This window comes from Sminthopsis crassicaudata, chromosome 1 (genome assembly GCF_048593235.1).
Source record: "Sminthopsis crassicaudata isolate SCR6 chromosome 1, ASM4859323v1, whole genome shotgun sequence".
Taxonomy (NCBI): domain Eukaryota; kingdom Metazoa; phylum Chordata; class Mammalia; order Dasyuromorphia; family Dasyuridae; genus Sminthopsis; species Sminthopsis crassicaudata.
The window spans coordinates 49883996-49908880 of NC_133617.1; the positions used below are offsets into that span (position 1 = coordinate 49883996).

A 24885-nucleotide genomic window follows, 5' to 3' on the forward strand; every position below is an offset into this window, starting at 1 on the left:
AGAAAACTTGTAAAAATTTTTTTTCTCATTCATTCTATTGTCTACTTCTGTTTTAGGAGTGAGCTTATCTCATTCCCATTCATGGTTATGGTTACAGTGTATTTCACTCCATCCCACATTCTATCTGTCATCCCTCCTCAAAATTCTGTTTTGTGTCTAACCACTTTTAATCTGTCCTCCCTTATTTCATCTCTCAATTCTACTCCTGTTTCCCTATTGGATTATTTATATTTCTATACATGACTGAGTGTATGTATAAATATATATATATATCCTTCTCTCTTTGAAACAATTTCAGTAGGAATGAAGTTCACACTTTGCCTGTGTTCCCTATCCTCAAAGCTCTTTTTAAGTGCTCTTTTATGTGAGAAATTTTTTCCCATTCTGCCTTCTTCCTTCCCTCCTCTTCCAGTGTTTTCTTTTTTATTCCTTACTATATGTTTGAAAGTCCTCTATTTCATTAAGAATCTATTTTTTTTCTCCCTGAAGTATTACACTCTTTTTACTGGTATGTTATTCTTTATTGTGATCCTAGCTTCTTTGCTCTCTAGAATATCATTGTAAACCTTCTGTTTCTTTAATGTGCAAGCTACTAAGTCTTGTGTGATCCTGATTTGTGGCTCCACATTAATTGAATTGTTTCTGGCTGTTTGAAGCATTTTCATTTTGACCTGGAGCTCTGGATTTTGGCTGTAATATTCCTAGTAGTTTTCCTTTTGGGAACTCCTCTGGTAGGTAATGAGTGCATTCTTTCAATTTTTATTTTACATTCTAGATTTAAGACATCAGGGCAGTTTTCCTTGATAATTTCTTGAAATATTATTTCTGAGCCATTCTCAGCAAAGGAGGAAAAAACAAGATAAGAAATGAGGAAATCTTTCTTCTTTTGATGATCACTTGCACTTGTAGCCAATGTCAAACAACAGCAGTAGTTTTCTCTGTATTTACCTTTTTGTCCAATACAGCTGTGGAAAAATTCCTTCTTGTTCTTAAATTTAGTTAAATTTATTTTGAGCTTGAGCATTTCCAGCACTGTTAAGAGCATCATGCTTTCATTTCATCCTTTAAAAACAAAACAAAACAAAACTGTTTTTGCTTCTGTTTTATACATGTTTTTGAAACTTAAGATAATTCTTTTCTAATCTTAAGTGAATTACTGATACATCCATAACAGTGTCATTAGAGAAATCCTGCTTTTTCCTCTGGATTTTTAGAATTTTATTACTGAGAACTTCTTATCCCTCCTGGGTTGACTTGCTCTGTAGACTTTCAGTCCTTGGGATCCTGTCCTTCCTCTGTACCCTTAGAATCTGTTTCCCTTAAATTTAAAGAGCATACCAGATTATGCCCAGCTTTCTTCTTCTGTCACAAATTCTAGAAAGGAAATGGTCATTTCCCATAATTTCCAACCTAGCAACCAGTTCCTTCCTGTTAGTGAGAAGCAGATCCAGAATAGAATTTCCCCTTGAGAGTTTCTTTCCCCTTTTAAGGATGAATTTTCATTAAAGTAATTTAAGAAATTACCAGCTGCTTTATTTAAAGTATGTAATATGTTATTAAATATTTCCTAATTGACGTGCAAACAATTTTTAACATTCATTTAAAAATTTTTTCAATTGCAATTCTCCCCTGTCCTTCCTAAGCCTTCCCACACTCGCTGAGAGGATAAGTAAGCAGTATATCAATTATACATGTGAAGTTATATAAAAACATTTCCACATTAACTTGTAGTGAAAGAATCTCCCCCCAAAACAAACAAGAAAAATAAGGTAAGATTTTAAAAAAGTATGCTTTAATCTGTACTCTGAGTTCATCATTTCTCTCTCTGGAGGTAGATAACATTTTTCCTCATGAGTCCTTGGATCATTATCTTGATCAGAGTTGTCAAGTTTTTGCAGTTGGTGATCATATAGTATTGTGTTTATGTGTATAATGCCCTCCTCTGCTTGCTTCACTTTGCATCTTATATAGCACACTAGAGAGATCCATTGAATCATATACCACAACTTCTTCATTCCTTCATACTTGAAGGGATCTTCAATTTCCATTTCTTTGTCTCTGCAAAAAGAGCTAGCTGCTCTACTCTTTTTGTTGTTGTTTTGTTTGTTTGTTTGTTTTCTGTGAGGCAGTTGCCTAGGGTCATATAGCTAGAAAGGATAAAGTATCTGAGGCTGAATTTGAACTCGGTTCCTTATTTCAGGGTCAGTGCTCTATCTACTGGATTACCTAGTTGCTCTTGCTTTAGAGAGAAAAGAAAGCTTCAGTGGTTGAACAGATAATTGACGATCTCTACATGATGATATTATCATTCTGTGTCAAGCTTGTAATTCATTCCTCAAATTTCTCATTTGTCTTCTCTTTATCTAGATGGCTTATAGGCAAAATGTTTTTTTTTTTTTTCTTCTCTCCTTTGATTTTCAATAAAGTGCATCCTTTCCTTATTCTTCTGTCTCCTGAGTTTTCTTACATTAGCGTACCTTCTTAATATACAGTATTTCTGCAACTTTTCACTCTCTCCTCCCCCTTTTTAAGTGATCCTGTTTCTTTTAAATGAGATATAAGCATTCAGAAGCATATTCCATTCATGAGTTTCTTCCCATCAAATTAATTGTGTATGAAGTTTTGAAGTCTGTGTCTAGACATTTGAGGTTGTGAGTTTAACTCCTGGCTTCTTTCTTGGATTTATATTTCCTGTTAATTCTTAGATATATCAACTGTTATTCTTTAATTGTAGCAAATTTATGGTATATAGCTAGGTGTATAAAACATACTTAGGAAGTTTTCTCCCTCTCTCAACCTTTACTAAAAAACCCTTTTGATTAAATTTGTAAGACACCATTCAAATATTTCAAAATGTTTTCGTTGTTAACTTAATTTAACAAACAATAAAAGCATATAAAAATACAAAAGTAGATTGTATGTGAAATTGGACTTGTTCCATATAGTTTTTTAAAGTTTATTTTAAATCTGACAAGGTAGTAACAAAACTGTCTGAGTTCTGTTGTCTTCTCTGTATTTAAAAATACTACATTGACACTTCCCCCTTTTTCTAATTAGAAACTGTCATTACTCACAGTTCTCTGCACAGTAAGGCATCATCCCTCACCTGTAACATAAGTATAGTTAAATGAAACAAATCAGCACATTGATTAGGGCTGAAAACATCTTATTCTATATCCTAGTCCATCAACACTGTCAGGTACTGGGAGACATGCTTCTTCATTTGCTATCTGAAGCCAGTAAATTCTTAACCAACTCTTGGTGGCCAAGAGTCTATCATTTCTGTATTTTAAGCTATTATTTAGGTCCAATTACATTTTCAGGTACTTTTTTCTTCTTTTGCATCCTTTTTCTTCAGTGGACAGCAATGAGAAAGATATACTGGAGTTAGAAAACTTAAGTTCAAATATTACCTCTGTTACTAGCTTTATGACTCTGGGAACTTAACTGCTCTGTGTCTAGGTTTACTTTTAAGTAAAATGAGTTTAAAAAAAAATTAACTCAATGGCTTTTAAAGGCCCTTCAAGCTCTTACTCTGTGGTCTTTTGACTTGTAATCCTATGGTCTTATGGTCTGTTTCCCAAATTCTAGTTCTATTGACTGTTTCTAGATAGTCTGTAGGAAACTTGAATAACAAAATTGCTTCTTTCTCTATTTAGATCTTCATTCAAGCACTTCTCATCTCATATGCCATTTATTTTGCACCTGGTATGTACCAGGCATTGTCTTAAAGTGTTGAGAATATAAATAAAGGTAAAAGATAGTTGTGCCTTCAAGAAGCTTACTGTCTCATTGTTGAAGACAGCGTGTAAACAACTATGTACACACAATATAGACAGGATAGAGTGGAGATAATTTCGGAGGCAAACCAGTAGAGTTTCAGGAGCATTGAAAAGGGAAGGGAGTCAAGGGACTAAAATAAAGGAGAAAATTTTAGGCATGGAAGAGAGCCAGGGAAAAGACGCAGATTGTTGTGTTCAAAGATAAGAAAGATGCCAGCACCACTAGTGGAGGGGAATTAGAGGACAGGAAAGAGACCCGGTTATGAAGAACTTTAAAAATCAAGTAGAAGATTTTACATTTAATCTTACAGTTAATAGGAATTACAGGATTGGGAGTGTCACATGAGCTGATCTATACTTTAGAGGGATCAATCTGACAGCTCAGCGAAGGATGGACTGGAGTGGGGAGAAAGTTGAGTCAGGGAGACCATCTAGAAGACTTTTACTGAATTTGAGGCATGAGGTGGTGAGAGTCCTCATCCAAGTGATGTAATGTCAGAGGAGAGAAGGAGGAATATATGAGAGATGTTGTAAAGGTAAAATAAGTGGGAGCTGGTGATGGGATGTGGAGAGAGGATGAAGAATGGAGAATGGCACCTAGGCTATGAGCCAGGATGATAGGAAGAATAGTGGTATCTTTGACATTAGGAAAGAGAGGAGGGTTTGGGGGAAAGATAATAAATTCAGCTTTGGAAGTGTCAAGTTGGAAATCCAATTGGAGATATTAGTAGGCAGTTGGAGACACAAAATTATAAGTTGGGGATGAATTTATGGCTAGTCAAATGGATTTGAGAATCATTAGTATAAAGATGATGTTGAAGCTGAGGGACCTGATATTACCTACCTGTTTAGCATAGAGGGAGAAAAGAAAAAGGCCTATGACATAACCTTGGGACCTACAATTAGCATCCTGGCCTAGCAAAGAACTCTGAGAGAAAGTGGTGAGATAGAAGAACCCGGAAAGAGCAATGTTATAAAAAGTTGAGGGGAGAGAATGCTTGGTTGTGGTGAGGGCTGCCAAGGATTCAAGAAGACGACTGAGAATCGGCCATTGAGAAAGCTACTCAAAGAGTAGCTACAAGACGGAGGAGAGACACAGGATGATATCTAGCTAGTGGGGATGGATGATTTTTTGAGGATGGAGACCTTTTGGTATATTTGTAGACATCGTTAAGGAAGAAATGGGCAGGGAGACATTGAAGCATAGTGAGAAGGTAGAGATAGAGAGGGAACTGTTTGCTGGAGAAGATAATATGGAGTCATGCATGTAGAGAAGAGCCACATCTTTGTGTGTGAGCAGAATAAAGAAACAGGTACTGTAGGAAGATACCTAAGTGAGGTGATGCAAGGAGGAGGAAAGATGAGGGACATCTGGACAGATGGCCTCAATTTGTTGTAGGAGGCAAAGTTTTCAGCTTAGAAGGTGGGGGGAGGGGACACCATGAAGCTTTAAGAAGGGATAGGGAAGTTTAGAAAGTTATAGTGAATGGAATAGTGAATAGGAATAGGAAGTGTGAAAGGATTTCCTTGCCACAGTGAGGGCCCCCTTGTGATTATGTAACACATTTGTAATAGACTCCATTAGCATTATTTAAAAGTTTTTCTCCATCTTCTTTCAGCAGTTATAAGTGGAGACAAAAGCCATAGATGAAGGAAGTAATCCAAAACTGATAGTAAGATGAGAAGGCAAGAAACTTGAAAGAACTAGACATTGACGATTTGAATTGGTTGTCCAAGGGGTCAAGTTGGGAAAGGGAGGAGAATCTAGGGGATGTGGACTGGAAAAGAAATGAAAGGGTAGAAGGATTAGAGGTCATGATGAGGACAATAAACAGGGTTAGAGTTTGCAGAGCTGAGGCAGAAAGATGGAATAACAACCAGTCTATGATCAGATAGGGAGATTTCAGAGTTTATGAATTGATTGCAGTGGGGTGGAGGGAGAACACCACAGAAAATGATTAAGTTGAGGAACTGGTTGATTACAGTGTTTGAAGGAGTGTTAGTATGTTGAAGTCTCCTAGTAGGAGGGCAAGAGTTGAGAAGACAAAGATTGAGCCAGGTGTTGAATTTACTGAGGAAGGATGATGGAAAGTATACTGCATATTGGTAGATTATAGCTACTAGAATCTTGATTGGGTGATTAAGTATGACTTGAGTTAACTTCAAAGAAAAAGAGATCAATGGTGGAAGGAGAGCTTGGAATTGCTCTTATGGGGGGGGGGGGAAGAGTATTTAAACTCCACCTTCACTGCTGAATAGAAGGATGAGAATGAAAACCACTCTTGGAAATGGTGGCCAACTTAACTATCATCAAGAGGGAGCCAGATCTGAGTGACTAAAAGAAGATGGAAGAAGTGAGAGAGATTTAAGATGAAAACAAATTTCCTTTTGAGCAGGCATTCCAAAGAACACAGCGGGAAGGATGGCATAGATCAGGAGTGAAAATGTGGAGAGAAACTAGCTTTTAAGAAAGGGAAAAAAGGAGTCATTTAGTGGAGGATGAAGGACTTTGAAGGTTAATAGGTGGGAGTTCAGAATTCCTAAGGTTTAACTGGATGGAACTATATTAATCATTCAGCCTCTCTTGGGGCGGAGCTCTTTTGGGGTTATCAAAAAAGTAGTGTGTACCTGGAGAGGGGAAAGAGGGATGAAACAACTGATGGGAAATGGTAGGATGGTTTGGAGAAAGTTCATTACATTAACTCATTGAATTTAGGGCCTGAATCGTTTTTGTCTTATGATTTGTAGTACTTATTACTTAGCTGCCTAATAAATACTTTTGAATTGGTACTTCTCTTGTCCTATAGCTTATAAGCCATATTCTCCTTGTCCTTAGTCTCAATGATTCATTTTCTTTCTATTAAACTGAGAACCCTCTTGGCCTACCATCTTGCCCTTCCTTTTCATTATGCCTCCTGGAACATCTGGTCCATTGTTAACATATTTCCTCCATCCTAGACTTTTTCCTCTTTTATTCTTGCATTCAAGGAAACTTGGCTCCTTCCTAAAGACAGGGTCACCCATTCCAGCGTTGAGTTTTTCTCTCAGAATTCTTTCACACTGAGTAAGCATATTTTTTGTTTCTCACTGCCTCTTCTAGATCTTCCTCCTTATTACTCTTGTTGCTCTGAATGTTGTTCCAGAAGTTTCTACCTCATTTCCCAGATTTTATTGTAGTTATCTATTAGCTTCCAGGTCATTCTTCTTAATTAAAAAGTTTAAAACCTGTCTTCTTTACCCTAACTCGTACTGAAGCCTTCAGCATACACAGTGATGTCTCCTCAAACATTCTGGTCTCCCAGATCATCAGGTACCTCACTTTCCATGATCTGTACTTTTACCTTATAATTATACTTTCAATTTCACCATCATCTGTAACTAACTATATTAGCTTTATGATAACTTTGGGATTTTTCTTTTAAGTCATAACTCCTTCCCCATCCCCTTGTAACCCAATTTACTCCTCTTAAACATGCCCTTCATCATGTCCTTTTATTTCTCTGTCCCATCTTCTTTTCCCAGCACGCCATTCCTATGCTGGTCTTACTTCTCTTGATCTTACAGTTGATCACTTTAACTCTAATCTGGAATTTCGTGACCCTTATTCTCTTGCTACTTTTCATTTATGCCAAACTCCTGGGCCATGTCCACTGTATATCTTGTGTGCTCATACTTGGAACTATGATCGGAACTACTTTTGAAGGTGATATGCTGTGCCCACTGCTTCCATTAAAAATTTGTTCTCCAATTTTACCAAGGCCCTAACTGCTTTAGGGTAATCCTTTTATTCTTCCTCGACTGACTTTATCTTTTAGAAGATTATTTTTGGGGCAGTTAGGTGGCATAGTGGATAGAGCACCAGCTCCTGAAGTCAGGAGGACCTGGATTCAAATCTGTGTGACCCTGGGCAAGTCATTTAACCCCAATTGCCTTGCCACCCCCCAAAAATTATTTTTGCTTTTTAAAATTTTACTATTAGATTTTGTTTTTATATTACCTCCATTTCCCAATATATTATTACACTTTGTCCTCCTTAAAGAGTCATCCTTATCTCAACAAATTCTTTACTCAACTCTCTCCCTTTCAACTTCATTATTTACTAATAGAAGTCATATTTTGTAAATTTCAATGGAATATGAATTCCTTGAGAGCAAGAGGTTGTTTTCATTTTTATTCAGTCCCTAATACAGTTCTGGCATTTATTAGATACTTATTCATTTGAAATAGGTTCCACACTTCTCCAGACCCCCATCTACATCTGTGTTCCCATTTCCGATGGTATATCTAGGGCCTAAAGGATCTTGAAGATCATATTCAAAGTATTCTCTACTTTCCATTTTTCTTTCCATTGTAGACCTAAAGGGTCCTCCTTCCTGTGCTTTTGTTTTTTAAGTACTTAACTATATCAGTCATTTTTTTCTTCCTTTTCTTGACTTTTTGGGGTGACCTTTTTCTTTGCTAAGGCCATACCCTCCTACTTTATATCCTTAATTTCGTGACCCTCCTTCTTGTCTCTTTTGGGAATTACTTCTTTCTTTCTTGTTCCTCAAAAGTCCTCCAGAAGTCATCAAATCTCTCTTCCCTCCTCTTCCCCTTTCTCTCTCACTATGGCAAGTAATTCGATATATATTAAAACATGTGCAATTCTTCCTACATATTTCCACAAGAAAAATCAAGGGAAATGAGAAAGAAAACAATGCAAACAAATAACAAAAAAAGGTGAAAATCAACTATGTTATGTTCCACACTCAGTCCCACAGTCCTCTTGCTAGGTGTAGATGACTCTCTCCTTCACAAGTCTATTGGAATTGACCTGAATCACCTTACGATTGAAAAGAGCCATGTCCATCAGAATTAATCAATGTATAGTCTTGTTGCCATGTACAATAATCTCCTGGTTCTGCTCATTTCACTTAACATCAGTTTTTCTAAGTCACTCCCGGCCTTTCTGAAATCATCTTGCTGGTTGTTTCTTTTAGAACAATTAATATTCCATTATATTTATATACCATAATTCAGTCATTCCCCAACTGATGAGCATCCACTCAGTTTCCAGTTTCTAGCCACTGCAAAAAGGGCTGCCACAAACATTTTTGCACATATGGGTCCCTTTCCCTCTTTTAAGATCTCTTTGGGATACAGGCCCAGTAGAGACACTGCTGGATGAAAGGGTATGTACAATCTGATTGTCTGATGGGCATAGTTCTAAATTGCTCTCCAGAACGGTTGGATCAGTTCACAACTCCACCAACAATGTATTAATGTCCTAGTTTTCCCGCATCCTTTCCAGAATTCGTCGTTATCTTTTCCTGTCATCTTAGCCAATCTAAGACATGTGTAGTGGCACCTCATAGTCTTCTTAATTCACATTTCTCTGATCAATAGTGATCTTAGAGTATTTTTTCATGTGATTAGAAATGGTTTCAATTTCTTCACCTGAAAATTATCTGTTCATATTCTTTGACCACTTATCATTTGGAGAATGGCTTATAATCTTACAAATTTGAGTGAATTCTTTATATATTTTAGAAATGAGGACTTTAATCAGAACTCTTGGATGTAAAAAAAAATTTCCCAGTTAACTATTTGATCCCTTAATTGGGGTGGGAGCTTGGTCTTGGTGATGACTTTCTATAGCTCTTGCCAACCTCATACTCTTGTAAGAATTGGGCTAGATGACCTCCCAGTTCCTTTCAAGTTTTTTTAATAGTACCTTTTTGTTTTCAAAGCAAAGATGTTTGTTTACATGCAAAGATAGTTTTCAACATTCCCTCTTGCAAAACCTCTTGTTCCAAATTTTTTCTTCCTCTCTTCCTCCTCCTCCCTGCCCTAGATACAGACCCAGTAGAAATGCTATTGGATCAAAGGGTATGCACAATTTGATAGCCCTTTGGAAAAAATCTGTTCTCTAAAATAGTTGGATCAGTTCACAACTCCACCAATAATGTATATTATTCTAGTTTTCTCACATCCCCTCCAACATTTATCATCTTGTCCTGTCAATCTGAAAGATGTATAGTGGTACCTTAAAATTGTCTTATTTTGCATTTCTCTGATCAATAGTGATTTAGATTTTTTTTTTTTTTTTTTTTGAGAAATCACACTTATCAGATTAGGACTAAACAGGTATAAGGAAGGAAACTGAATATTATCCCTAGGAAAAATATCATCTGGTCTTGCCCTGTAGGATTAGGACAGAAATTTTATTCAAGACTCCCTTTGAGTTTTTTGTAAAATGCACATGTGTATGAGAATAAAAACTTCTTATATGCAGGGGGTGGGGGAACCACCAAAAAATTTGGGTAAAAATGCCCTTTCCTGCTTCTGTGCTAATTCTTGAATTTATTAATTTCACTGGACACATGGTATGCTCTTGGGGAAAATGTTATCAATGTAATTGCAACTAAGATTATATTGTAATGAACTTTCTCTTCTAGTTGATGAATATTAAAATAAAAACTGAGTGATTTTGGAAATCCTCAGTTTTTAAATTGCTTTTTTATGTTTGCAAAAGCTAGTCATGTTCTCAGCTTTTGCCTGATGAACTGACTGTGAGGCTTAATACCTGGATGGGAAAAGGACAAAAAATGGCTGATCTAGAACCAGTTAATCCTCTCTTTTTTTTCCTATTGCTTTAGGCCAATGCACTGCTGATTCGAGAGGTGGATGTTGAAAAGGTCACAACATTTGAGCATCAATATGTAAGTGCAATTAAGACTTTGTGGAATGACCCTGGAATCCAGGAGTGTTATGACAGGAGGCGAGAATACCAGCTCTCCGACTCAGCCAAATAGTAAGTATGGGATCTGTCTGACACTTAGTAGAAAAACAGGAACTGTGACAAATGAAACTGTCTGAGATGCAGATAGATTCTCTGTACTTGGTTGGATTTTTCTGAAAATTCAAGTAATTGTCCTACTTTAATTCTGTTAGAACAGGCTTTTGCCACATTAGGACAGCTCTTAATCAGGTCTTGGCTCTGTCTTGTTTGTGGAATGTCCAGAACAAGTCTACTTCTGTAAGAATCCCAAAGGGGTAGGAAGATCGGAGTTTGAAGCCTTTGTTGTTAGTCTGTCACTTTCCAAGATAAAATACTCCAAACTAGGGCTGTCAATGTAAGTTATTAGTAGTTATTAATAGTAGTTATTAATATGGCAATATCTGTCAATGCTTATGTATTCTCAAATTTAAACCAATTGGCTTCTTCCTGAGACTGGTCAGCTCAGTATCTCAAGATTCGGTCCTCATTCCTCAGTCCTTTCTCCCAGTTGCCTGCTGAGTGAGCAAGCTGCCTTCATTTAGGAGACAGTAGGCAGCTTTGATTATGGGATAGACACATGGTATCAATTCCTTTGGAAGTGATTCCAAGTGGCTTTTGTCCACTGGTGGCCAAGTGAGAACATCAAAAAATTGGACAGCAAAAAACCCCAAATTGTTTGGTCCTTTGACCAACCATCAAATCATTGCACTTCTGTATTATCTTAAGTGCTAAGGGTTTTTCCTGATATGAGGAAAGATGACTGACTTATTTGAAGCCTTGTTTCTAAGGCAGTGATGGAAAAGATCATCTCCAATGCTTCATGTGCTTGAAAAGCCTGAGCCCTGGGAGTGAATAAGGTTAATTTTTTTTCCTTCCTCTGAGTTTTTCTCACCCCATATGATCTCACTGCCTCCCTATTCCATATAGCCACTGCTTCTTTCCTCCTGCCAGTTCTTTAATAAACTCTTGTATCAGTCCTCAGAAAAGTCCCTTATAAGAAAGGAAAAGATATGTGTGTATTTTCTCCTTTTCCTCATTTAAACATAGGTAACATAGAGTATAGTCTAGCAGAGAAGGGAAACAGAACACTCTTTGAGCTTGCAAGAAAGAAGGGAAGAAAAGGTTGGGCTTTGTTGAGGAGACAGCATCTGAGCCAGGACCTAAAAATTGGACTTTCATCAGGGAAAGATGGACAAGGAGGCTGCAAGATCCTGAGAATGTGGAATTAATGTGAATAGAGGAAAGCATGAAGTTGTGTAACAAGGACAACAAAAAGTCCTGATTGGATGTGGTTTATAGAGTACATAGGGGCAAGAAGGGTCAAGTGTGTGCACTAGTCTAGGTTGGGAGGTAAGAAAGATCTTTATGAGGGATTCCTCATAAAGGGACTATAAAAAAGGGATCAGGAGGAAAACAGTACAAAGTAGAAGGGGTGAATTCTAGTGATTGGATGTGAGAAATGAGATATAGGGAAAAATATTTAAGGTGATAACTGAGATTTTGAATGTGGGAATTTGGAGACACCATGGTGCTATTGACAAAAGCATGCTCCCATTTCTGAAGGCACAACTTTTTTGTTTGTGTGTGTGTGTGTGTGTTTTTAGCTACCTAACTGATGTTGATCGTATTGCCACCACTGGGTACTTACCCACTCAACAGGATGTGCTGCGGGTTCGAGTCCCCACAACTGGTATCATAGAATACCCTTTCGACTTGGAAAATATCATCTTCAGGTACCTAGATCCCACCTGCTGGGTGGGTTGACACTGCTTGGGTTGAGCTTTGTACAAGGTGCTTCCAGAGCCTGGTGAAGGGGCTCTAGACTTAGAATAGCAGGGCTGTGAGATTCCAGCCTAAGCTAGATCAGATAAACCTGAATGTGAAACACTGAGTAGACCGCCCTGCTTTCCCCGGCAGAGTGTGGCCTGTGGCCCACAGACACATTGACTGGGAAGCTCTCACTTGGCTTACTTGCCAGCCCAGGGCACTTGTAGTCTGATCTGCAGTGCCACCAGTTTTAGAGGATGGGGCCAAAAGAGCTTTTGTGGAGATCTTTAACCTAATGGTCCACAGATCAGCTCCTTTAAAATAGCTTCTCCTTGCTCCCTCCCTCTAAAAAGCCCTTGGCATGACTGCTCTGTGAAAGATGCCTCTCCCTGGCTGTTTATCTCAGCCTGGCCACGGGTCCCTCTAGCCCAGTTGTCATCCATCACTACGGATATTTCTCCTCACAGCTTTGGAACACAGGGCCCAGTAGGGAGCTTTAATGTAGGGAAGCTTAATGAAATTTGTCGAATCTACTTTGCAAAACGCTTTCTCTGTGGGCACAGGGCTCCAATATATCACTCTGACACAGGCTAACTAGCTAGGGGGAATTTTTAAGCTGTGATAGAGGCTGTGACCTGAACTTGGTGCTTCTTTTATTAATAATGTTTCAGACTGTGTGAGTAAGGCATGGTAGGCCCCTCTGGGATTCCAGAAAGGTTTGTGCTACTACTGCCGTACTCCAGTGCCTGGCACCATGACAAGGATCTTCATGGGCTGTGCAGAGAGGGACAGTGTTATTCAACTGGTCCTCTTCATTTAAGTTAGTAGGACAGTCTTGGGCTCCATCCTTTGGGGAAGAGCCCATTCAGCTTTTAAAATGGATTGGCTTGGGTGTTTGATTTTATTGACTAGGTACTTATTCTTTGTTCCCTAAATCAGAACTCTAGAATTCAAAGTGATTTAATTGCATCTATGTCTGAAGCATGAATTCCTTCGCCAGGCCCTGGAAAAGTAGTTGTTTAGCCTGTACTTGAGTAGTTTTTCTCACTTGCAGGAGTAATATTCAAGGAACATTTACCTCCTCCTTTGGAAGATAGTATGCCTATTATTGATTTGAATTGTTGGCAAGGGGGGGATACACCATAATTCATGGATTCAGAATGGGAAAACCCAGGGGTAAACCTTCACTGAACTGACTGACCATTCTCTGCTCTGTGTTTTCCTTCTCAGAATGGTGGATGTTGGTGGACAGAGATCAGAGCGAAGGAAGTGGATACACTGCTTTGAAAATGTGACGTCCATCATGTTCTTAGTTGCTCTTAGTGAATATGACCAAGTTCTAGTGGAGTCTGATAATGAGGTAAGTGAATCTTTGGAATTAGGGGTAAGGAGAAGGCAAAATAGAGAACTCTGATCCCTCAATTTATAGTTACAAAGAATAATGGATTGAAAGAGTTCTTAAATGATGTTATGTCCACTTTCTGCCTTTATACGTTACAAACTGTTTTCCTTACATCAACCTTGTGGGGAACAAATGGTGAAAGTAGTGTTTTCCAGATTTGTAGACACATAGAGAACTTGAGACTGAGAAGTAGAATTACTTAACCCAGAACACATAGCTAGTAAGAATTCTGGTCTTCTGAAAAAAAATTTGCATCTTTTTCATTAAACCAGGGGTTCTTAACAAAGGGTGTGTACAAATTTTTTTTTTAAATTATTTTGATAACAAGGTTTCAACAATTGTTTTCCTATTGTAATTCTGTAAATTGTTATTTAAAAACATTATTCTGAGAGAGGATTCATAGGTTTCAAGTTGTTGCTGACAGAAAAGGTATTCTAAAACTCTGATATCTTTGCAGATCCTGGAGGTGTTGTGATGGTGGTCCTATTCTATTAATTAATTTAATTTTTCCATTTGGGTTTAGACACCTAGAAAAAGTTGCTGTAGGAGTAAATAATTTGTGCATGTGAGAATACAGGATATGTAGAGTGTTATGAAATTTTTCCGAGAGCAGTGTTTCTGTGTTTGTATGGACAGATTTGTAGTTTTTCTTCCCTTTGGTGAGGGAAGGAGCTGTCAGATTGATAAATTTCCTTGAGACTGCTTAACTTGCCCTGACTGACCCTCACCCTTCTTCACCTATCTTCCCTTTAATTGGTTCCTGGTCCTGAGATGGCTTTTTCTTAGTGATCAGTGGCAATGACAGTTCTGTTTTTAAGTTAGAAAAACCAAGCAATACATTTTAATTTCTATAGGCACGTTTTAGAGCTCTGTTTTCTTTTGTGAGTTGTGGGAATAGTTAGGGAGATGGACCAGAAAGAACATGTTGATAAGAAGGTCAGCTGTCTGGTGAATGCTTTCTGTTCTGTGGGTTTTTCGTTAGGAATTCCCAAAGAACAGAGAGAGACCTTTGCAGTTGAGTTGATATATGTACCAAGTGATTGACCTTTACCTCTTTATTAAGATTTTTTCAAAGTCAATCACCAGGCACTTATTAAGTACCTACTGTGTGGCAGGCCCTATGCTAAGTTCTGGGAAAATAAAAACTGAAAGAAAAATGTTCCTTTAACAAAGTGTGTTGTTCTCGTTTCTCCTTTCTTGTTAGAACCGAATGGAGGAGAGTAAAGCCCTTTTTCGGACCATCATCACTTATCCCTGGTTCCAGAATTCCTCAGTAATCCTCTTCCTCAACAAGAAGGATCTGCTGGAAGATAAGATCTTGTACTCCCACCTGGTGGATTATTTCCCAGAATTTGATGGTAAGACTCTAGTTGGGAGAAGATTTTAAAGGAAGAAGAAAGATTTATTAGACTTGCCATGAAATCAGAAAAATCTTCTCACTAAAACTGACCTTCCTTTTGACTCAGAGTTAAAAGTGCTTTCCAGAGCAAGCACTGCTACAGTTGAGCTTCCTTTTGAAGCCTCTTGGGAAACAGTGATACCATCTGGCATCAGATGATTGTTAAATGGAAGGGTGCAATAGAGACATCGATCTGACCTCAGGCAACTTGAGGCAGAAATGTACATTAGATAAAGGATGGCAGGCTGGCCAGTGGGACTGGATGAGTTGCCCTGGGTTGTATCAGTTTTGCCAATTTGCAGGCAAACAGGAGGGGGTGAGGCCCGTGGGCAGGAGGGATCATGTTGTCAGGGAAGGCTCCCTCTGCTGGCTACTGTAGCTAGCTACAAGGCCATTGGGCATTATGCCAGTTAGGGAGTGCCAGTCTTGGTGTGTGAGTGAATTCCTATCACTCAGTAGTCTGCCTGCTTCATGAGGGAGAAAGGAGCTTTGACTGATTGTGGATAAGAGGGTGCCATCAATGTATAGCCTCCAGGAATGTAAGAAAAGAAGAGAGTATCTGAGGTCAGAGGTCACCTTCAAGTCCTCTCATCTGAAACATGGTTATGCTGATACTAAAACACAAAGAGAATTCCAAGGCCATTGCTTTTGAATTTCTCCATTCACCAACCCCCCTTTTTAAAAACAAACAAACAAACATTAAGAATTAGTAAGAAGGAGAGGCCTGCATGTTCTTAACCTTTCTGTTATCAAAAAATCTGGTAACTGAATAGGGAACTAGCCCATGAACATTTGGAAAGAGGAGAGAAAAGAAGCAAAGATGGAGCACTAATTACAGTGTCAGGAGCTGGCTTTGGATCACTGCTACCTCATCCTGTGTGCATCTGCTCAGTAATGTGAAATCCAGTTCTGCTGAGAAGAATTGATTTGGTTCTAAACAGATGTCTTGGTTCCCATCTTTTCCAGGCAAACTGCCTTGATGTGGTGTAAAAGCAGCATGAAGGGTTTATAGGCCTAATGTAGCATGCCGTTAGATAATTAGAATAACAACAATACCTAGTGTTTCCCTTTGGAAACACTTTTTAAAAAATCAAAAATTGCTTAATCAGTTAACTCCCCTCTGAGTTAGGGAATGCTGACTCTGGCTTTTTTGAGATACAGGGGAAAGAGAGTGGCGGGACATTTCTCAGCCTTGTTCTCTGAGTACCATCTTCTTTAATGATAGCTCAGTGACATCAGATTCATCAGAGATGGTGCTTACTCTTTTATTGCCCTTTTAAGATAGATTTTGCATTGTTATCACTTGGTTTTATCTCACCTTCATTTCAGTATACATTCTTCACCTCTCCCTGCCTTCTCCTGAAAATGAAGGAAAAAACTGTCCACCCAAAGAGCCCCCCCCTCCCCTCACTCCAGGACTGGGAGCTCCCACAAAGCTGTGAGGGAGGGACAGGCTGGCTGTCTGCTTTTCTTCAGGGCCCATTTTGGCTATTAAAATCACACACAGGCTTGATGCTGCTATTTATTTAGCCAAGAAAAGGTTCTGTACCTTTCTGTCTGTAATGGCCAGTCATCTCTCAGATTGAACAGATGTTCATTAAGTACCTGCTTTCTCTTGGTTCTGAGTATATGCAGACAAAACCTTTCTAAAGAGTTCCTGGCTTCAGAGTGGGTGCTCTCTCTTCTGAGGTTGGAACTTTGTCTGACAAGCCTCGTGGTGAGCCAGCACTCAGGGTGGAAGGCCCGGTTTTCCTGTGTTTTTCATGATTCCCCCTTTGTCCTTTTTTCTTGACCCACCTCCTCCATTCCTGCTCCTGAGTCAAAACCCCCAGGCCAGTGTTGCTTCTGGGGACCTGACCTGCCACTGAATTTCTTGTTCCCTTGGTGTCTCTTGCCCCCTGGTGGCAGGATGGCCGGAGCTTTGTTTTTTGTCTGTTAATGTGCCTAGACTTGTAGCAGAATAGTGGTGGCTTCAGCTTCCAGCTGAGGAAGTAAGGCCTTTTATGTTCTGTTCCGTGGAGTTAGAACCTCTTTGCTTGGGTACACGTGGTACTTTTCCTCTCTGTGAAACTTCAAAGAATCACAGAAAACCAAAGTTGCAGGGGTTCTAATCTAATTGATGCCTGAACAACAGTCCCCTACCATGTACTCGACAGGGATCAGCCAGACTTTGCTGAAGACCTTTGATGAAATATTCCCTCCTAAGAGAGTCTCTTCCTCTTGGGGATCACTCAAATTATTGGGAGGCTTGATCTTGACTTCAAGTGTAAATTTTTAGCTTTTATCTTTTGCTCTTCCTCCTGCTCCATCCTTTCTGGTGGGACCAAGAAGAGCAAGTCCAGACAACCTTTCTCATGCATGAAAGTATTTGATCTTGTCTTACCTAAGCCCTTTCCTCTCCAAGTTAAACCATCCCCAGTTCTTCCTTTCACCCATTAAATTCCTCTTACTTCTTTCCAGGATAAGTGCAGCTCTCTTACAAATGAAGTCTAATCTGATTTCTTCATTTATTGGTGCGCTCCTTCAATTTTTTGGAGTTTATTTTTAATTGATTAAGTGAGTACATCTTGTCCCTGTCCCTCCTGGTTGAGTGAGCCTCTCTTCCCCCAGTAGTATAAACTTCTTGAGGACAGGAACTGGTTGTTTTTTGCTTTTGGGTTTGTTTGTTTGTTTTTTTTTTGTTGTTGTTGTTTTTGTTTTTGTTTTTTTATTCCAGTGCTTTGCCAAGGCCCTGCTCTATAATAAATGCTTATGGGTGAATTGAAAATAGTTAAATATTCTCTTAATAGTCTTCTCTTTATCTTGGGTGCCAAATCTCTATTACCAATTTGTTTTGTCCTTTTCCATGCAAAGAACTCTGCTTGGAAGATAAAACAAACAGTAAGAGTTATGCAACCTAGCCTTTTCTTTCTCATGAATTGTCATTGCCCTATCCATATTGAGCTGTTCTTTCTCTGCTCTGCTTTCCTCCAAAATAACTAAAAATATTCCCTTTCCACCCCCACCTAACAAAACTCCATTTCCTCTTCTTCTACCATCTTCTCCCACTTTGGAAAAAGAAAAAAACATACACACAATAAAACCTCTTCAGCAAATATAGATAGTCAAGTAAAACAAATTATTGCATTGAATAAATCTAAAAAAGTCTTTCTCCTTTTGCACCTTGAGTCCATTCCTTCTCTGTCAGAACAAGTGAGATGTTTTGTCATTGGTCTTCCTACTAGCCTCTGCTCAGTTTCAACTTTTACTTCTTTTGCTGCTCTGTTGGCATCATATCACACTTTTGGTGTTCATCCTTGTTACCTGCCTGTGCTTCCAACTTGTGTATATGTTTTTAAAAAAATCTTTAAAAAAATTTTTTTTTTCTTGTTCAAGCAATCTGTTTCATTGTCTTTAGACAACTCTTCCTTTTCTTCCTCACTGGAATTGTTTCTATTTATCCTCAGAATTTGAATCTTGAGAGCTTTTCATCCCTTCCAACCGGAATTTCCTTGTAAAATTTGAGTCCTTGAGATCCTTATTTCTCTCTTTTTATTTATTGTTTATCTTTTTATTTCCCCAAATCTCAGAGTCATCTAAGACTGCCCTGCTTTCCTCCTCTAGCATGAATTTTGAGATGAAAGGGTCATTTCCCCTCAAGGTTCTCAGCATTTCTACTCAGTAACTAATTTTTCCTTTCAGTTCTACAATGTGTTTTTTTCTCTTCTTGGTTTTTTTTTTTCTTTTCTAAGGATGAAATTATTACTAATGCAAATAAATAATGAGATTATCCATTCTATTTGGGGGAGATTAACTCTTCAACAGTGCTATCTCTCATCATTTCTAAATCATACCTTGGTGCCAGCCTTATAATTTGTTTTTCTCAATCCTTCATATGCTTCTTAGTTCTAGCTGATAATACTTTATTAATAAAAAGTGCTTTTGCGTTTATTGGGCTTTGCCCAGTGTCCTTGGATTTCCTTATAAAGAATATATTCCTATTATACAGTGTTAATCTTTTTCCCTTCCCTCTGCCCCACTTTTTTTTAACCTCTCCTGATTTATTTGAATAAGAGATATTTTTCCAATTCCATAATCTAGCCATGGGTCTCATTTGATTGAATCTCACTGAAATTTATTCATGAAGTCATGTTTCCCTAAATTCAGATTTCTAATTTGTTTCCCATACTTATAAAACTTTTTGTTTTCAATGTTATTATCAAAGGGGCCTAAAGAAGGGAGGAGATGAATCAGAGAAGTGAGTTCTAGAAAGGTGACCAGAGCCTAGGAGTTGGGCAATAAACTCACAATAGTAGTATCAAAATGAGGTGCTTTATTGGGAGAGAAGTGAAGTGACAAAATATTGGTGCTTGGAAGAGGCTGCAGGAGGTTCTCCTTTTATGGTCTGAGGTGGGTGGGCGAGTGGGGTTGGTTGGCGTTTAAGAATCAATACTGAAGAATTAATTTGATGGAAGAATTGAAAAATGCCAGCTTCTCTAGAATTTCATAGAATCATAGACCAAGATAGGTTCAAAGAGATCAGAACATAGAATGAACATAGAATGTTGGTGCTTGAAGATGCTTCAAAACAGGGATTCTTAATCTGGGATTCATGTAAGGGAGCTGTGGATAGAGTTCAGGGGATCGGTGAATTTGAATGGGAGGACAGGAATCACATCTTTATTTTCATTAACCTCTACGCTAAAATTTAGCATTTCTTTCAATAATTTGAAAACTTTGTTCTGAAAAAGACTTTACCTGGCTGCCAAAAGTGTTCAAAACACCTCCCCCCAAAATGGTGAAGAAATCCTGTCCTAGAACAAAGAATTTCAAATGTTAGAAAAAGCAATCATAGAGATACCAAATCTCATCCTCTAGTTTTACAGATGGGAACTTGAACTCCAGGATAGTTACATGACTTAATCTAGTGGCATGAGTAGGATCAGCCTCCACCTGTTCTGTGCCTAGAACAGGGCTCAGCACATCCATCTGAGTAACTAGGATCTGAATTAAGTTACTGATACATTGGCAGTCCAGAGGGGCTTGTGAAAAGTCTCTCACCCAGAGGCACATTAGATACATTCCCTGAAAAATTTTGGGTTGTGGATTAAGTGATTCTCTTACTCTCTCTTTATCCTTGTCTCAGGACCACAGAGGGATGCCCAGGCAGCCAGGGAGTTTATCCTCAAGATGTTTGTGGATCTAAACCCAGACAGCGACAAAATCATCTACTCTCACTTTACATGTGCCACAGACACGGAGAACATCCGCTTCGTCTTTGCTGCTGTCAAAGACACCATCCTACAGCTCAACCTGAAAGAATATAATTTGGTCTGACCCTGCTTTCTCCCCTAAGAGGCCTCAAAGTGAAGAAAAGACCAAAAAAATTTTTTTTGAAAAAATTACAGGAAAAATATCTTTACTTTTTAATGATGTAATGATTGCCAATTGTCTGATCTGTGGAGTGGCGAATTTTGCTCAGTGTTACCTTGGATCTCATGTCTCTGTCCACAGGAATAGTTGATTTTTTTTTTCATATTTTTAACAAATGGCTTTTATTTCACAGTTATCAGGGGATATACTTCACTCTTCTCCACACCTTGTGCACCTCTTCACCTTTTGCCAACAGCAAAGGCGGCCTTCTCGTGGGCTCAATTTTTTGTCGCTCGCTTTTTTAAAAAAAAAAAACCAACAACAACAAACAAAAACTTAAGCAAAAAAACTCTACCCTATTTTCGGTTACAAGTTCCCACCTCTTGGCCAAGTTTTATGGACTTGCTGAACTTATTGAGGGGTTGGGGAGAGCCAGTACTCCCCCCTCCCTGAGCTCCGGGGGCCTCTGTCAAGATTGCCAGACCTGCTTGCCGCCCTCCTTCCTGCTTGATCCAGGCTCCACAGCCCACTGTGTTGATATTGGGGTTGAGGAATGGTGTTTCTCCCAAGAATGGAAGCAGAAGCCCCCCACCCATCCAGTGACCAACAGACCCCAACAAACCATCCCCCTGCCTCCTTCAGTGCATCATCAATATAGTCTGGGTTTTTTAAAGTTTTTTTTTCCCCCCTTTCTTCTTGATTATAAAAGATATGGAGACTGTGATTTTTCTTCTTTTTTTTTTAAGTTATTGATGTTCTATATATAGTTTGCTACAGGCTGTATTTTGTTCAGTGGACTCCGAAAGGTGGGAGCTTGGCCAAGCAACAGCTGCCAACCCTTGGGAAGTGCCTGACTGTGTCTTTTTCTGGGGGGGTGGGGGATGGTATACTCATATATGCTCTGTTGATGGAAAAGGATCTCCCAAGTGAGCCCATCTCATCTGTAAGTGGGTAGCGGCCCCTTTGCCCAAGCCTCCCCTTTCTTGGTGGGATGAAGATGTTCCTGTGTTCCAAGGGATTCGGCACACTTGTCTAACACCAAAGTCTTGTGGTTGGTTTGGAGGGTTTCCTTGGGGTTCCTGAGCCCCACTTCTGCTTCTGGCTTTTTAGCATGCTGCTGCCCAGGGCAGAGGAATCTGATTTTCCACACACAGCTCTGCAGGCAGCTCCTGCTCTGTCTGGGCCCAGAGTCCTGTGTTGGACCATGCAGCCAAATAGCTTGGTCTGGCCCATCTGAGGGCAGATGAGCAGGAGGAAGGCTCCTTTGAAGCAGTCTCAAGGAAAAGAGGAAGGGATTGTCTACGAAGAGGAGGTCCTCTTCAGAAGTTTCTCAGCCTGTACTTAAGAGTCCAGCCGGGGCTGCTCCGTTGCCACTGGGGGCTCCTTGTCAAAGCACTTGCACGGACTGCTGTCCAGAGCTGCCTGTGCTTGGGGATTGGGGGCAGCACAGGCACTTTTGTTTTTTGTTTTTCCAGGGGAGGTGGGTCTAGAGGCATTGCCAAAGTTGGAATCAGGCTGTTTAGACAAGAAGGCCGAGCGCCTTAGGACTGTGACGGATATCCAGGGCTTGCAGATCAGCCTGAATCCCAGGTGCCAAAGGAGGCGAGTGTTTCACCTGGGTCCAATAGAGGTGCCAAATGCTAGTACCTCCCTAGATTTCCCCTGAGGAAGACGGGCAGCTCCCGTAGCCGAGGGACATCTCTGCTGAAGCAGCAGGAGTCTGGCCCCTCGCTGCTGGCAGGCTTGGTCCCTGCTCTTCCCCAGCCCTGGTTCAGGAGCATTTAGGACCAAGCCTGGTGGATGGAGCATGAAGAAGCCCTCCCCCCAAAGCAGACTGTTTGAAAGAAGGCATCCCAGTTTGGGTTTCTTTCTCTCTTCTCTTTTTTTCCTGTAGAGGGAGGGAAGGGGAGATTGGCTTTATCGTTTTATTGTAGACTGAACACTACTTCAGTGTTTTTTTGCACAAAACGTAACGGGAAATGAACCGCCGGAGATGCCTTTGATCCATAACACTAAGTCTGGAGCTTACACTTCAAGTAGTCTGTTGCGTGGTTTCATTTCTTTTGATTGTCGTGTTTTGTTCCCACCTCTCCCCCCTTTCTTCTTTCCTCCTCCAACTCTTCATCCCTTCAGTCCTCCTTCCTGCCTTTTGGTATATATATATATATATGTGTGTGTGTGTGTGTGTGTGTGTGTGTGTATGTGTGTGTGTATATGTATGTATGTATGTGTCTGTGTGTGTGTGTGAGATATAGATATGAATCTATATCCATATATCACACACACACATTATATATATAAATAATGAGGCAAGGGACATCAGTCAGTGTTGTATCTCAGACAGCTCTGTGGGAGGCGGCACACCATCAGAGCCTGCCCAGAAGAACTCGGCCCTTTAGTTAGGTAGCCCCATGTTTAAGGATGGGAAGGCCGGCATCTGAGACAACAGTTACATTCCTGAATGTCTAGTTTTAATCCTATTTAGGGGTGACTAGCTGCTTGGAACCAGTTTCCCTCTTGTGTCTATGCCAAAAAAGGTCTTTTTGTAGCATGAAATCATATAAGAGGATTTTTACCAGAAACCTAAACCATACACCAAACAAACCCAACTTCTTGGGGTGAGTCCAAATAGCTTCCATAGGGAGCAGATGGTGCTAAGCCCCATACCTTTTTGCCCCCTTTTGTACCAGTGGCTGGCATGGGGTCCATTGCTGGCGGTGGACCTGCACCAGGAAACTCAGGACCCCAAAAGTAGGAGGATAGCAAATAGGACTGGTTGCCCTTTCCTCAGGTTCCTGAGTGGCTCCAGAGAGGGGCCCCTTGATGCAATAGAGATTTCATGATTTTTGATGGACTTAGATGAATTTTTGTCTGGTAGGGAATGCTGTGTGTTACTTCAACACTACTTGCCATATAGAAAATTATGTGGGGACCCAGCTCCCTAAGAAAAGAAAGGGGTAAGTGTTTAGTTCTGATTTAGATCATGTGTCACTGGGGATTCTCCAAGCATGTCCTAGGGACCAAAGTCTGACTGGTCGGTAAACACCTTTACCCCGCTGGTGCAGCCCTTTGTTTGAGTTATTGAATTTTCCAATATGTCCACCCGTCAGAAAAGTGCCAAACCCAAAAGCAGACACCTGTCCCTTTCCAGGCAAGAGGTGGCAGAGAGGGTGCATGAGGGGGAGGGGCTGGACACAGAGCACGGCAGGCGGCCACCTCCCTCAGCCTCCCTTGTGCTGTTGGCTGGGCTCCTTCCCGAGACCCCTTTTGCCCTACTGAGGACACCCAGTTTAGCTGGCCATTGGTGCTGGCGTGCCAGCCCAGTTGGGGGAGAGGCAGGATAGGTGACCCACTGTGAGGCCGATCTCTCCACATCATTCCATTAAACCCCAGTGCCCAAGGCTCCAGATTGTCCATCTCTGCCAGCTTCTCTTTGTTTCTTCCCTCGCCCATGCCAAACCTCCTGGATTTTTGCCTCTTGACAATGTTGGCTTTGCTTTTTGCTGGGGGGGGCGCCATTCTGCCATACTACCCCTCCCAGACACCCCTCCGTGTGCATGTGTGCGTGTGCGTGCGTGTGTGTGTGTGTTGTGTGTTGTGTGTTTTTTTTTAATCATCACTTGATTAACTGCATTTTTCTCAAATGCTTCTGGAGTGTGCTGACCATTTTCTCCTGTCATTGCTGAATCCAGGTGTTCCAAGTCCCCAACAAAGATAAAATCGACTGCAGCACCCCCCTCTTTTTTCTAAAGAAGTATAGTTGTGCCAATGCCCCCTCATAGTAGTGCACGAGATTCTTAAAAGTGCCAATGTGGTGGAAATTATTTGGTAATACTTGTATATTCTACAATCCTGATTTAAGACAATTTAAACATTAACCTATTTAAAAAGATACTATATAAGATGCTGTTTTTTAAACCTTGTCATTTGAAATGCATGTATTGTTGTGAGTGTTGGGGTGGGGGGAGGGTAGAGGGGCGGGCCAGAAGGGGTGGCCCCAGTGCCAGCCAACCAGCCACGTGGGTGCCTGTGGCTTCCAGCTAGGTGAGATAGCAGGAGTTTGCTCTGATGTCAGGCCCTGACTCCTTAATTCCAGAAATACCTGATGGAAATTGATTTTCATATCTTTCTCCTGAAATAAATTCTCTGTTTCAAATTGGAATAAATTTTGTTCCTAAACGCTCTGGGCCCTTTTGGACTTATTTCTCGACATAGGCAAAGGGAGGAATAGAGCAAAGGTTTCCCGAGGTCGGTTACCGGATGCCAAGAGTTATGTTGGTGAAGAAAGAAAGACTGCCTTGAGAAAATGCTTGGTGTCCCAGTGACTGGCCTTGACTTGGGAGGAAGGGGTCCAGTGGACTCAGGCCCTTCCAGAAGCATTTCACTAAGTAAGAAATGAGCTGAGAATTCACCCTCAACCAAT

At 40.2% G+C, this 24885-nt stretch overlaps 1 protein-coding gene across 1 annotated transcript in view; it reads left to right on the forward strand.

Annotated features, from left to right (window-relative positions):
• The window catches only part of GNA11 (G protein subunit alpha 11), a 70703-nt gene extending 46062 nt beyond the window's left edge, over positions 1-24641 (forward strand). The window contains exons 3-7 of the mRNA XM_074302117.1: positions 10421-10575; positions 12147-12275; positions 13540-13669; positions 14916-15069; positions 20236-24641. Coding sequence (XP_074158218.1) covers positions 10421-10575; positions 12147-12275; positions 13540-13669; positions 14916-15069; positions 20236-20426 — 759 coding nt within the window. The 3' untranslated portion in view covers positions 20427-24641. The remainder of the gene's footprint in view (positions 1-10420; positions 10576-12146; positions 12276-13539; positions 13670-14915; positions 15070-20235) is intronic.
• Positions 24642-24885: the final 244 nt, after the last annotated feature.